This window comes from Mustela putorius, unplaced genomic scaffold (assembly GCF_011764305.1).
Source record: "Mustela putorius furo isolate JIRA1106 unplaced genomic scaffold, ASM1176430v1.1 tig00003834_pilon_pilon_pilon, whole genome shotgun sequence".
Taxonomy (NCBI): Eukaryota; Metazoa; Chordata; class Mammalia; order Carnivora; family Mustelidae; genus Mustela; species Mustela putorius.
The window spans coordinates 67,966,642-67,980,393 of NW_025421987.1; the positions used below are offsets into that span (position 1 = coordinate 67,966,642).

General features: G+C 33.1%; 1 protein-coding gene across 1 annotated transcript in view; it reads right to left on the reverse strand.

Moving 5' to 3' along the window:
• The window catches only part of SI (sucrase-isomaltase), a 99,286-nt gene that overhangs the window by 8,920 nt on the left and 76,614 nt on the right, over window positions 1-13,752 (reverse strand). Inside the window, 7 exon segments of the mRNA XM_004774414.2 lie at window positions 1,604-1,728; window positions 2,330-2,386; window positions 2,471-2,555; window positions 4,561-4,709; window positions 7,801-7,917; window positions 8,003-8,037; window positions 9,279-9,412. Of these exon segments, the coding sequence (XP_004774471.2) occupies window positions 1,604-1,728; window positions 2,330-2,386; window positions 2,471-2,555; window positions 4,561-4,709; window positions 7,801-7,917; window positions 8,003-8,037; window positions 9,279-9,412 (702 nt within the window).

Below are 13,752 nucleotides of genomic sequence, written 5' to 3' on the forward strand. Positions count from 1 at the left end.
CCCTCTAAGCACACACACACACACATACACACACACACACTGGCCTCTCTACTTGTCTTTTATAACAAAAGGATTCTTTGAGGTCCAATTTATAAATGTTCTCTTCTGTGAAGCCCTCATTTCTCAGATATAATTGTTTTTCTGCTCTTAAATTAATATCAGGGTAGAGTATTGAAAGAAATGGATCTGGATTATTTTAGGAGATAGAAAAAGTCCATGCATGTCAAATAGGGCTGTCAGCATGTAGATCACCAAATGAGTGGATACAGCACGAGAAGAGAAGAATCAAGACTGAGTTTCCAAATATGAATGTGTAAACAGGAATTTAGACAATGGAAATAGACACTCTGGTCAGAGGATTCACTTTTACATCAGTCACATAAACCAGAGTAGAGCCATGATCCTTGGTAGATTGGATATAATGCTGAGTGAGAGGGAGAGAATACCAGGTTGGGGTCCTAAGAGAAGGTCTTAGCCAGATCATCAGTTATGAATGATAATGTCTAGAAAATATGAATTAATAAGAATTATCTTTCATCTTTATATGGGATGAGGCTGCTAAAAAACAGGGCTGGTTCTTCTGTGGGCAGCAGTGTACTTGTAGTTTGAAGAAGCAGTGATATTGTCAATGGATATCTACATTTTCATAAACTAGAGTGAGTTTGGAAATACTTCACAGGACTGACAGAGGGAGTTAGAAAAAGTGGAAGGAAAAGGAAGTCCTCTGAACAATATTTGCTTAAAGTTTATAGAAAGTTCATTTAAGAAATCATGTTTCAATGAAGTAAGTAATATTTCTTTCCACATGTCAGAAATCAAAAATGAGTACTTAGATAAGGCAGCCACTCAAAATACAAGAGATTCAATTGCCAATACAGAAGACAAGAAGTTTTAGTTGGTATTTTGATCTAGGAAACTTTCTTACTATTAGAAGGACAATTTTTTGTGATTCTCAAATATCTGCATATCTTGCATACGGGTAGGGATGTACAAAGGGAGAGGGAGAAAGAGAATCTCAAGCAGACTCTCTGATGAGCACAGAGCCCTGTGTGGGGCTTGATCCCACTACCCTGACATCATGACCCCAGGAGAAATAAAGAGTTGGATACCCAACTGACTGAGCCACCCTGGTGCCCCTAAATTATATTTTAATGGATGCTTTTAAAGTAAACAGTATTGGAAGATAGGGCATTGTTTGTTTTTAAATTAATTTTTTAAAAAATTTACTGACCAGTATAATAAATCCCCTTAAAAGCAAACAATGAAGAGGTTTGCTTACAGCCCATTATAAAGGGCTGAGTGCCTAAGCCTGGAGTTCCGTAGCTGTGACACAACCTCCTACATGTGCAGTTTCTGTCTAGGCCTAGGTCATCCCCATGGGACTTCAGGGACAAGGAAACCCCAAGCAAACATGAAATTCAAGTCTCTTGCTATGCCATGAATAAGAAAGGCGTTTGTCTCTTACCCAACATCCATGACACTGTGGCAAAGTAACTTGTTCAGTTGGAAATAAGGTAAAATCTCAGACCCTTCCCAGTTCCTGACAATTCTAGCAGGACATATCTCAGAATTTAATCTGAGCTCTTGTAAATACTTCACTTACCTGTGAAATGTGTTTTTATCAGGCTCCTGACATGGTAGGATGTGACCACCACGGACATGTAGGTTTATTGTATCTAAAGGAGTATAAAATTCATGAAACTGCCCTCTGACTTTAATATCTTGGCCCTGGAAATGAGGAGGTTGGAAGGAATAACATAAGTGGCAAGAAATGGAATCATCAGCAATATTGGTGTTTGATATATCAAACAAAAATACTGATGTAAGTACATCAATTGATACACATACAAAAATTAATAAAAACTCAAACACGTATTTGAGAAATCATGTTACTTAAAGTATATACTTAGTTCTTAGTTATTAATAGCTTTGAAAGTAATTTACCACCATTTGTTTTTGTGATACTCTCATGCAGAAAATTCGTGGGTTTTCAAAGGTCACAAAAGTTATTCCTGGCTTGTCATATACGTTATTCTTGGAAGGACTATATAACCTTTAATGGTAATTTTGCATATTGATACAGGACAATGACCTTCTTGTGTACAATGTTATGTTTATTCAGTAAAATAAATCAATGACTCCATAATAAGCTACGGCAGAATAAATTAACTCTTTCACTGTGTATTAATTTGATACAGCTATAATTAGCAAGAAATATCTTACCTTTTTAAGTGTAAAGTAAACCAAATATGTCACCAATGAAAAAGCTAGTATAAAACAGTTACTCATATGTTTTTAGTCAATTCCCCAGAATTCCCTAACCACTTACCGTATGATAATCAAACCACCGAGCATCAGGAACATAGCCTATTACAGACTTAACACTCTGGAATTTAAAGATACAGTCATTAAAAACATATAGGTCAAGGAAAATAATATTTTGTGAACAAAAATATATGATAGGACTTACAGGTTCCAACACAGCAGTAACCAGAAATGCTGGCCCCCACAAGAACTGCTTGAATATATCCCATGTTATCTTGTCATTAAAGAACCTTGACAGAATATTTACAAATAATTAAGTCAAAGAACTTCATTTCTCCTGAATATCATAAAATAATTATTCAAATCACATTTTGCTGTATAAACTTTTGTGGACTGAAGTGAAAACCAAACTATAAACAAATCAAAAACAATTCTATCATTTGGAATTTAATGTTAAATAAGTAGTGCAATATTTTACAAGTTAATGTAAACTATAACCATACTTCCTGACAAAACACAGAGAATTTCTGTAAGGCCAATTAAATGAGAAATCTTTGAAGAGAATTCACAGAGGTACAAATATTAACTTTACCTTGTAGAAGTTCAACAAACTAGGAAACATGAGTAACAAATAGTCTGGAAGAGAAGTGTGAGGAAAGTGTGCTATACGAAATCTTGATTTCGTGCCTGTGTGGCTCAAGTCGGTTAACCGTCTGCCTTCAGCACAGGTCAGGATCCCAGCGTCCTGGGATGGAGCTCTTACCAGCCTCCCTGTTTGGCAGGAAGCCTGCTTCTCCCTCTGCCTGCCACTTCTCCTGCTTGTGCTCTCTCCCTCTCTCTCTCTCTTGCTATCTCTCTTTGCCAAATGAATTAAATAAATAAATAAATAAATAAATAAATAGAAATCTTGATTCAGTAATTAAAAAAAATTTTGTTTCCCAGAGTTCATAATAATAAAAAAAGAAAGAAAGAAAGAGAAATGAGCAAAAGAATAAAAAAGATTTTGCTTCTCTACTTAAATTAGAGCTCACTGAATAGTGCATTTAATGTATTTCTGAATTTCAGGTACAAATGTTTGGAAACACCAAAATCTGTTCTTCATAGTTCCAGAACAGTCACTATTAAATGTCCAAATTTTTTTCTCTAACTGAAACAGAACTGCACATTTCAATTTGTTCTTTTGTTGTTGTTTCACTCTTCTACAAACAGATTCATGCCAAGGTGGACTGCTGAATTTACTGCTTCCTGGACTTTTTGTGGGATAAAGGGCCAAGATGTACTCAGTAGGACAAGAGTCTGCAAAGTTAATAATAATGTTTCTGATTGGGGATTCAGTTTAGAGCTTATACTCTGACTCTTCTGGGAAGTTAATAGGGAGAAGACAAACTGTGGAAATAATAGAGGCAGATATTAATAGAAATTTACCAGAAATAAAGAATGGATTATGGTAGATAAATTAATAAAGTAACTGGTGGATAATATAAATTTAGGAAAACCTGTTATGTTTAAGATCCCGTCATCAGAACAGATGGCATATTGATCAACCTATTACGTTTGTCATTTTGCCTTGCATACTATTATTTAATTTAGCAAATATATGCTGTGTATTTTTACTGATTTATCAATTGTACCATCTAACAAATCACCTCACTCAATTACTCTGGTAATATAGTGTGTGTGTGTGTGTGTGTGTGTGTGTGTGTGTGCACATAAACAAAAAGAGTTAGCTGGTATTTGCCTTAAAAATAGGACAAGCTACAATTTTTACAACTATGCTAGTAGAATAGAATTTTAAGATTTGATCATATATCAGTTTAAGCTTTAAGGAGTGAATCCAAAACAATTTTCTAAGCAAAATACTAGCACTGTTCTAGGGTGCTCTATAACACATCTCCAAGAAAAGGTGAGACAGTTTTCTTCAGTTAGGCATACATATATATGGTAGATTTACTTAACTGTTACTAACTTCAATTAATCAAATAATTGTGTAGAGATAATATTACTTGCCTTCATTTTTAAAATATTCAATATAAAAAGATATATAAATCGAAACACTAGGAATATAGTAATTATAAAAATTATAACTTTTCAATAACTGATTAATGTTTTATTTTATTACCACCCTGTTTATTAATACTTATTTATGTAAATGTTTATTAACCCAAATTTTAAATTAAAATAGCAATGAAAACACTTCCAATTTCAAATATTCTACACTTTATGAGATTACTGAGTAAATTAAATGAAATTTGTCCCCTTTTGGCAAAAAAAAAAAAAAGAAGAATTTGTGCTTACTCATGCAAAAGGGGTCGAATAACAGTGCCCCCATGAGCATGAATTTCATGCATCTGTGTATAGAAGTAAGGCAATAAAGTGTATCTAATATTTAGAATATTCCTTGACATTTCAGAAAAAGTTGCATTCCAGGAAGCAGGATCTTGTCTCTGAAACAAAGCAGAATGAAATAGTCATAAGCTCTTGTCCTTGTTTAAATCATAATTTTCAAATACATGATTGGAGAATAAAAAGTAGAAAATAATATTCATTCATTGCATGTGGTATATACTTTCTTCACAAATATCACAAAGATCTTATGCAGTAATATTTCTATCTCATATGATGAAGAAAGAACATATTTTAATTAAAAATGCAAATAGCTTGATTCACTTTAGATGAACATATGTAAAAAGCAGTTCATATTTGAATAGGTAGCAAATACATTGTCAATCATGGTGATTATCAGTATAGGGATGAAAAGACTAGAAAAGAAATAAAATGCTGTACAAAAGCCGATATAGACATGCAGAGCTCATTTTGGTGATGCCCCCACACTGTGTGTTCTCATGAGAAATGGATAAATTATGATATGAAAGAATTAATCGAATAGGAGAAAGAGAGGACCTAATTAATTCTGAATAAGAAAGAAGGGCATGCCCTAGTCTCCTCTGGAATATTCACTCAAGGTAAAAACGAAAATTAACACTGCAAAGATTAAAACCTGTTCAAAATGTTGTGTGGCACCTGAGTGACTTAGTCCGTTAAGCATCCAACTTTTTTTTTTAATAAAGATTTTATATATTTATTTGACAGAGAGAGAGCATGAGTAGAGGGAGGGTCAGATGGAAAAGGGAGAAATAGTTTCTTTGCTAAGGACAGAGCCCTATGTGGCTCAATCCCAGGATCCTGGGATCGCGACCTGAGCCAAAGGCAGATAGGTAACTCACTGAGTCACACAGGGACTCCAATCCTCCAACTCTTGATTAGGCTCAGGTCATTACCTCAGAGTCAAGGGATGGAGCCCCCCATTAGACTCTGTGTTGAGCATGTTGCCTGCTTAATATTCTGTCTCTCTCCCTTTGCCCCTCCGCCCACTTGCACAGCTCTCTCTTTCTCTAAAAAAAAAAAAAAAAACACGTTGCATTTACTGGTTAAAATATAGTAGGGACAGTGATTCATATTTTACATTTTAATTTGTACTAGGGAAAAAACAGGCTGCCACATAACTCCAGGGGGCAATACTTTCCATGTTTTTTGCTGGTATCAATAGGAATGATGGTATTAAGAACTATGCCATATCCATACAGATGCCAACTTTTTTTAGATTTTGGTAGTAAAAGCTTTATGATGACTGTTACCATTGTTATATGGAAAATAATGTTAAAATAGGCAAAACCTTGAAAGTAAAGTGGTTCAAAAATTAGTAAACAGTAACTGATCCTATTGTTACCACTTCCCAAGATAAGAAGAGGTAAAAATCATCTCTTAACTTACTGACCTCGCTGACATTATTTCAATTTTAACAATACAGAAGAACTTAATTCTAAACTGTGCATCCCTAAATTCAATTATACTACCTCATAATTGAACTTAAGTTGAGGCTTCTGTTCCATAGATTTTTATTTAAAAATACTTCCTCAGTTTTTTCTTCCTCCATTTCATCTTCTCCAAAACTCCAGCCACCTCCCATCTTGGAGGTTTTCACTTGCACCCTCTACCTGAATTCTCTCCCATATCCTTATATTGGTTTTGGTTGCTGTGCTTCACTCAAGTCTCCACTCTAACGCTTAAGTCATTTCAAGCAAGAGGACCTTCCTAGGTACTGCTTCTAAAACTGAGTCCTCATAAATCCCTATCACTTTAGCTTTCACTGTTTTCCCTCATATGCATTTATTTATATCTGGCTATACATACACAGTTACATATACATATTTGCCTATTATCTCTATCCTGCCTACATTATATGAATCATGGGGCAGGGAATTTATAAATATTAAATGGTAGACTCTTAATAAATACTTGTTGAATAAATCCCTGTGCAGGTTTTTATTGATTCATTTTACTCTTCCAATGTTACAGCTTCCTAAATTGCATTATTGACAGCAAGTTATTCTTATTCCAACAAGTTATGTTATTGCCAAACTTTCTTCCAAAATGTAGTCTCATACTGCCTTCTATCCTTATATAGATTTTCATTTTCTAAAATATATCCTTCCCTCTAACACTTCCCAGGATGGACAAAAAGATTTCACAGCACGTGATAAGCTCCACCACTCAGTTACTACTGCTAGAACCCATCCTTCAAAGACCAGCTCTATCTGCAACTTTTCCATGAGGTGCATTTTGATAATTCATCTTTTCTCTGCACTTCACTAAAAGTCAATATCACAAAATTTAGCACTTAATTAGGTGTTGCCTCTAATTATTAATACATTTCTATAACTTTTAATATTGTCACCTCTCTTTTCCAAAAATTTCTTTCAGACAATTTAGTAACATGGAGAGTTGTGCCACAACACAAGAATTAGCCCCCATAATTCCTTTTTCTTTTTTTTTCTCGATTTCTCAACTCATTATCTTAACATTTGCCTTTTAAATCTGCTCATTTTCATACACTGATAGTAGTATTTCAAATGACTTTTCCCTGATTATTTAGTTTGAAGCTGTTTTTTAAATTGTTTTGTCTCAGTTGAAAGAAGTTCAAGAAGCGGGTTTTTTTTCTCCCCTGACTATTCCAAAATTATACAGAACAGCAGTAAGTATGTCAGCTAACCAAGTTCTAAAGTCCAAAGTATAAAGTAACCCAAATCAGAAAATTCTGAAAGCAATGAGCTCAGATGCCTTAAGTAAATGTAAAGAGGTTCATACAAAGTATGCATTGAAAATCAGCCTGATAGGGTGAATTCTTTATTTGTGATGATTTTTGTTTATTATTATTATATTTAATTAGCTAACATTTGGTACATCATTAGTTTTTGACGTAGTGTTCAACGATTCATTAATTGTGTATAAGACCCAGTGCACATCACAACATGTGCCCTCCCTAATACCCATCACCTTGTTACCCCACACTGCACTCCCATCTGTAACGCTGTTTGTTTTCCTGAGTTCAGAGTCTCTCATGGTTTGTCTCCTTCTCTGATTTCTTCTCATTCAGTTTTCCCTCCCTTCCCCTGTAGTGCAGAGGGTGAATTCTATTTAAAAACTTCCAAAGTTAGTAGGGGGAAAGGAATGAGAGTAAATGTAGTAACTACATACCCTAGTAAAAGCAATGTTGTGATTTCTTGAGTACGGATAAAATGCTCCAAGTTGCATCCAGCGGGCACAGAGCTCATATTCTGAATTGTTGAAGAAACCACAAATATCTGCTCCAGTCTAAAACATATTGTGATGTTTAATTTTAATGGTTTGTTTCTTAATCTTTGTAAGTTATAAAGATAAAAGGAATAGAAATACTTACATATGAGATTCCAAAGAGACTAAATTCCATCATACCTAAAAAAAAAATCAGGAAAAATCTTAGAAAGCTACTTTTTCATATATTTTGATATTTGATTTTTTCTATTTATAAAGATGTCTTATTTCTAATAACCTAATCCAATGATACAGTTTTCAGATTATTCATATACCTTTCTATCATTTCCTCTTACACTATTCAAGTTTTTTATGTTATAGTGTTAATGACATTTATAAAAATAAAATACTATGCTTCTTTGTGACTTTCAAGTTGGTACATTTAGAGCACAAAATGGTTATAAGTACATTACAGTATGAGAAAAAAGTGGTAGTATTTTCCTTGGTTTAATTTTTTTTTAATAAACAGCTGTCTATGTAATTATTTAACCAAGGCTCTCATCATTTGGGAAATAAAAAATCATCTTTATTAAATAAAATCATCTGAAACCTCTTCAGTAATATAGGATTCATGTGATATCCCAGCTCTCCTTTCAAAGTAGTATTTGTAAAACACTGATTGTTGGGCGCCTGGGTGGCTCAGTGGTTAAGCCGCTGCCTTCGGCTCGGGTCATGATCTCAGGGTCCTGGGATCGAGTCCCGCGTCGGGCTCTCTGCTCAGCAGGGAGCCTGCTTCCTCCTCTCTCTCTCTCTGCCTGCCTCTCTGCCTACTTGTGATTTCTCTCTGTCAGGTGAATAAATAAAATCTTTAAAAAAAAAAAAAAAAACACTGATTGTTTTCCTTGAATCTTAATGTAAACAGTAAAAGAATTTTTAAAACTAGATCTCAAACAGAAAATTATCCATTTCCCCCTTTAAAATAATAACGTCTTATTTACTATTTACCCGACTGTCAAAAGACTCCTTAAAAATGTGGCTTGAAGTGTTCCATTCTTTAGCATCTATGAGTATTCTTATTCCCTAGAATCTAGAATTTCTATCCATTTCTATTCTTAGCTCTAGATATTATCCTCCCCAGTTCCTGACCTTTCCCAGGGAACTGAGACCAAAAAGAATGAAATTATTTCCTCAAAATAAACTAGGTAGATATCATTAGTTTCTATAACACATCCCAGATCCTACTTTCTAGTCCACTCTCTTTTCATCATGCTATTTGTTATAAAATATGATGCAAAAGTATGTTTCTCAAAAGAACTTATAAGGTATATCGAACTAGTACCTGCAAAAGTGAATACCTGCAAAAGTGAGTATCTAGTTCCTGCAAAAGTGAATACCTAAAGGAAAACTCAATAGCGTAATGATATAGATGGTGACTCACATACCAATGATTGATTTGTCCAAATTGTCCCATTGTGCATAGTTGTCTCCAAGCCAATGCCCTCCCCATTGTCCACCAGTAGGATATGTGGAACGAGAAATAACAATTCCTCTTTTGCCAGTTGTCTTCTGCAATGCACTAAAATAGATGGAGAATTTTCACATGAGGTATTTCCAGATATTTCTATTTATGAACACCTCATTAAAAAAAAAAGTGTGTATGTGTGTGTGTGTGTGTGTGTGTGTGTGTGGTGTTTTTGTTGTCTGTTACTAAAACTTGTTCTTTCCCTTCCAACATTTACTAGACTGACATGCTTAAGTAGCCTTTGTTTCTTTGTTCAATGAATACAAGTTAACTACTGAAGTTATTAAATCAACTAAATAGTTATAGCTTAAGTTTTTTTTTATGACCTCATTTTATTCTATTTAACTGTGTTCTCTTGAATAAAGGTCTAGGCTCTAAATATTGGTTGTTCCAATACTTCTCAGTTATAACTTGTCAACACTTAACCTCCATATCACTCTACAGAGACTCTTTGCCACAATACTCTCTGTTTTAGAGAAGGTAGATTAAAGTGAGCAAGGTTTTTTGGGTGTTTAAAATAAAACTAGTTGTTCTATTCCAAGTACAGAATCTAACCAAAGCCAGATTTCAAGAGAATGAATTTTACAAATTACCTCATATATTTTTTTTTCTTTTTACCCCTACTCAATCTTTGAAGAGACTTCAGTGACTTACTACTATTCATTTTAAAACATAGTATAGTGCTAAAAAATATATAATAATGTATTATTTTATATTATCTGCATCTCTTTCTGTGTGATACTATAAAAGCATCTGAAGTAGAAAATATCCCAATATTAATGGAAGTAAAGTGTTTATTTTTATATTATTTAAAATAAATTGCATATGAATAAGGAGTACAGAACTACTCAGAAAAAAAAATACTGCAAATAGCTAATTGGGCACACTTCACAATCATTTTGGACCACAGTGTTTGTTCTGATTTCTTTATACATAAAGTTTCTTCAGTGAGATCTTGAGATTCTTGAAGTTAGAGATAATGTCTTAATCTTCTTCTATTTTTTGCGCCTAATATAGTGCTTGGGATAAACTAGTAGCTCAAGACAGTTTTGTATTAATGAATATATCAGGTCAAAATTATAGGAAACTAAAAGTGTTTTCAATGGACATAGGATGATATATTTAACCATCTATTAATAATAAAGACCACATTGTATTTGCTAATTTAAAATTTCCTACTTGCATGTATGTCCATCTTTAAAAAGATCATACAAGAAAACTATTTTCATTGTTTCATTTTCTACCATAAATATGAGTATATAGTCTATTTAGGAACATTAATATATTTAACACACATCATATATATATTTGCTGACATTTAACAAGAAATGAATGATTATTTATATAGAGAATAAAAAAACCGATGATCAATCTAAAAATATATGTGAAAATGTATATTCTAAGGTTAGTTCATTTGCAAACAAAATTAATTTTAATTAACTAATATAAAAACTATTTATAAAGATTAAGGTCCCAAATTCCTAATATATTCACATTCAAGAAATATGTATTCTTTTTTTGTTGTTTGTTTTGCCTTTTTTTTTTTTTGGACTTTAATTTTTTTATTTTTTTATAAACATATATTTTTATCCCCAGGGGTACAGGTCTGTGAATCACCAGGTTTACACACTTCACAGCACTCAAGATCACATTCCCCAATGTCCATATTGGGTGCCTGGGCAGTTTGTTTTGTGAGATTAAGAGTCACTTATGGTGTATTCTTTTTTTTTAAGATTTTATTTATTGGGTGCCTGGGCAGTTCAGTGGGTTAAGCCTCTGTCTTCGGCTCAGGTCATGATCTCAGGGTCCTGGGATCGAGCCCCCACATCAGGCTCTCTGCTCAGTGGGGAGTCTGCTTCCCCCCTCTCTCTCTGCCTGCCTCTCTGCCTACTTGTAATCTCTGTCAAATAAATAAATAAAATCTTAAAAAAAATAAAGGATTTTATTTATTTATTTGACAGTGAGAGAGAGAGAGTACAAGCAGGGGGAAAGCCAGGGAGAGAGAGAAGCAAGCTTCTGTTGAGTGGAGATCCCTACATGGGGCTCGATCCCAGGGTCCTGGGATCATGACCTGAGAAGAAGGCAGATGCTTAACTTACTGAGACACCCAGATGGCCCCATGAAATATACATTCTTAAAGAATTCCTTTTTTTCCTGCTGTATGCAACATTTTTTTTTTTTTTACTGAGACTTTAAATCAATAACTGAACAAATGTTTTGCTAGATTTCTGGTTGAGAAGAATTTTGTTAATTATTTTCATAATAATTTTCTCTTAAGGACCTTAGAAGAATCTCCTCTGTAACCATTCAGAGAATATTGGGGAACAAAACTCTTGAGAAATCACTTGCAACTACTAGAGATATAATTTAAAAGTCTCACCACTATAAATATTTTCCAAATATTTTTGACATGTTCCAACTATACAAATAGTTTAGTCATAATGAATATAGCTTAAATTTAAGAAACATTTTTCACCTGTAGGACAGCTTATCCTTTGTTATCAGTTGATTTTGCAAAATCTAACATAGAAAGGATTTTAATGTTGTGTTAGGGAAGTATTTTTATTCTGTGCTTATAGTTGCTTCCATTAGCATTTTTAAAAGAATTTAAAAACTTTCTAAAAATATCTTAATTTTTGGGAAAAAAAGTCTATAGGAATATCTGAAAAAATAAATTGTATCTATTGATTTTTTTATTCCATTCAAAATTATGATTACAAAAATCTGGGGGATTTACTTAAAAATCACATATTTAACACCAAACCTCCCTTTTGTCCAGATGGAGATAAAGATTTTGATTTTTCTACATCCCCTCTCATGAAAAATATATAATAATCTATAAAGTCACTCAAGGTATTGTTGAAGTTGAAAATACAGAATATATAGATATAAAATACTTGGATAATTGTTTGGAATTTGAACACAATTTGAGGTAATTTTTATAGTGTAATTATTCTTACATTAGAAGCACAGACTTTTTTCCAGTTCAACATTGAATTTTAAATAAGAGAAAGAGAGCTATTGAAAGGCTGAAATTTTTGTATGGGAACTTCATTTGCCACTGATATCCAAGGTCCTTCCTCTAAAACTGCAGTTTCTCAAGCTGATTATTTATCTCCTGTTTCTGAGTCCATTCATTGTATTCTTTCCTTGCTTTTTTTTTTTTTTTTTTTTGTTTGTGACATGTTTAGTGAAGAGGACAGTAGCAAAAACTAGTTGCATGTTAAACCTGCACCAGTTTTGAAAGACAAAAGCAGCATCAAAAAAAAAAAAAAAAAAAAAAAAAAAAAAAGGAATGATAAAATGAATGCTATAGTTTGGATAACTTGAAGAAAAAAAATTTGTTTTTAATCCTTTCACTTTTCCCCAATGAGTAATAAAAAGTCCTTACTATCCATCCTTCACTTCAATGTAAATGTAATTATTTATACTGTTCTTTTACATTTGTCAAGGTTTTTAAAGATATAGATTATATTTAATCTCTGAAATTCCTGAAAGTTCAACATTTTTTACTAATGTAACTGAAAAAAATAAATATCAAGAAAATATCTAAAACATGAAAGTCTAGGGCTATGTGTAAATTGAGCTATTATATAACTCAACATTTAAAATTCATTACTCTGTATAATTTAAATAACAAATGTGGTTGACATTTTTATTGAAAATTTTATGAATAGGAGCAAAATTAATACTATTAAAGAAATGTATTGTGACTTTAAATTTTAAAAAAATGTTCTTTGGAAGATTGTGACGATCTCTTCTTCATAATGTTTGTTATTTAAGAGTAAAATATATTTTGGGGCGCCTGAGTGGCTCAGTGGGTTAAGCCTCTGCCTTCAGGTCAGGTCATGATCTCAGAGTCCTGGGATCAGGTCCCGCATCGGGCTCTCTGCTCGGAAGCAGGGAGCCTGCTTTCCCCTCTGTCTCTCTGCCTGCCTCTCTGCCTACTTGTCATCCCTCTCTCTCTCTGTCAAAAAAAAAAAAAAAAGAGTAAAATATATTTTACATATCCCTAAATTTTCCTAAATCTTTGTATATCAACTATTTAGAAATTTACCTACATTTCCTTAAATTTATTAAGCATCCCACAGTGTGTTAGAACCATGACATGTGTTCCAGAAGTTCAAATTACTACCTCAGTGAAGAAATGATTTTTCAGTTTCCCTTAAACTACATAGTTTCATCTCAAAATGGGTAAATTTTGTCACCAAGATTATCAGTCAGTTCTCAGTAATTTTGTTCTTTTTAATATCTGTATTTTTATGATAAAAATTTGGTTAGCTGAGGACAAAAAATGAGAATAACTGTGCTCCAAAACTATGTACCAGTAGGATAAATTTAAAGAAAGATTTGTCCCAATTAAAAAAAAAACTATTGAAGATCAATGTGTTTAC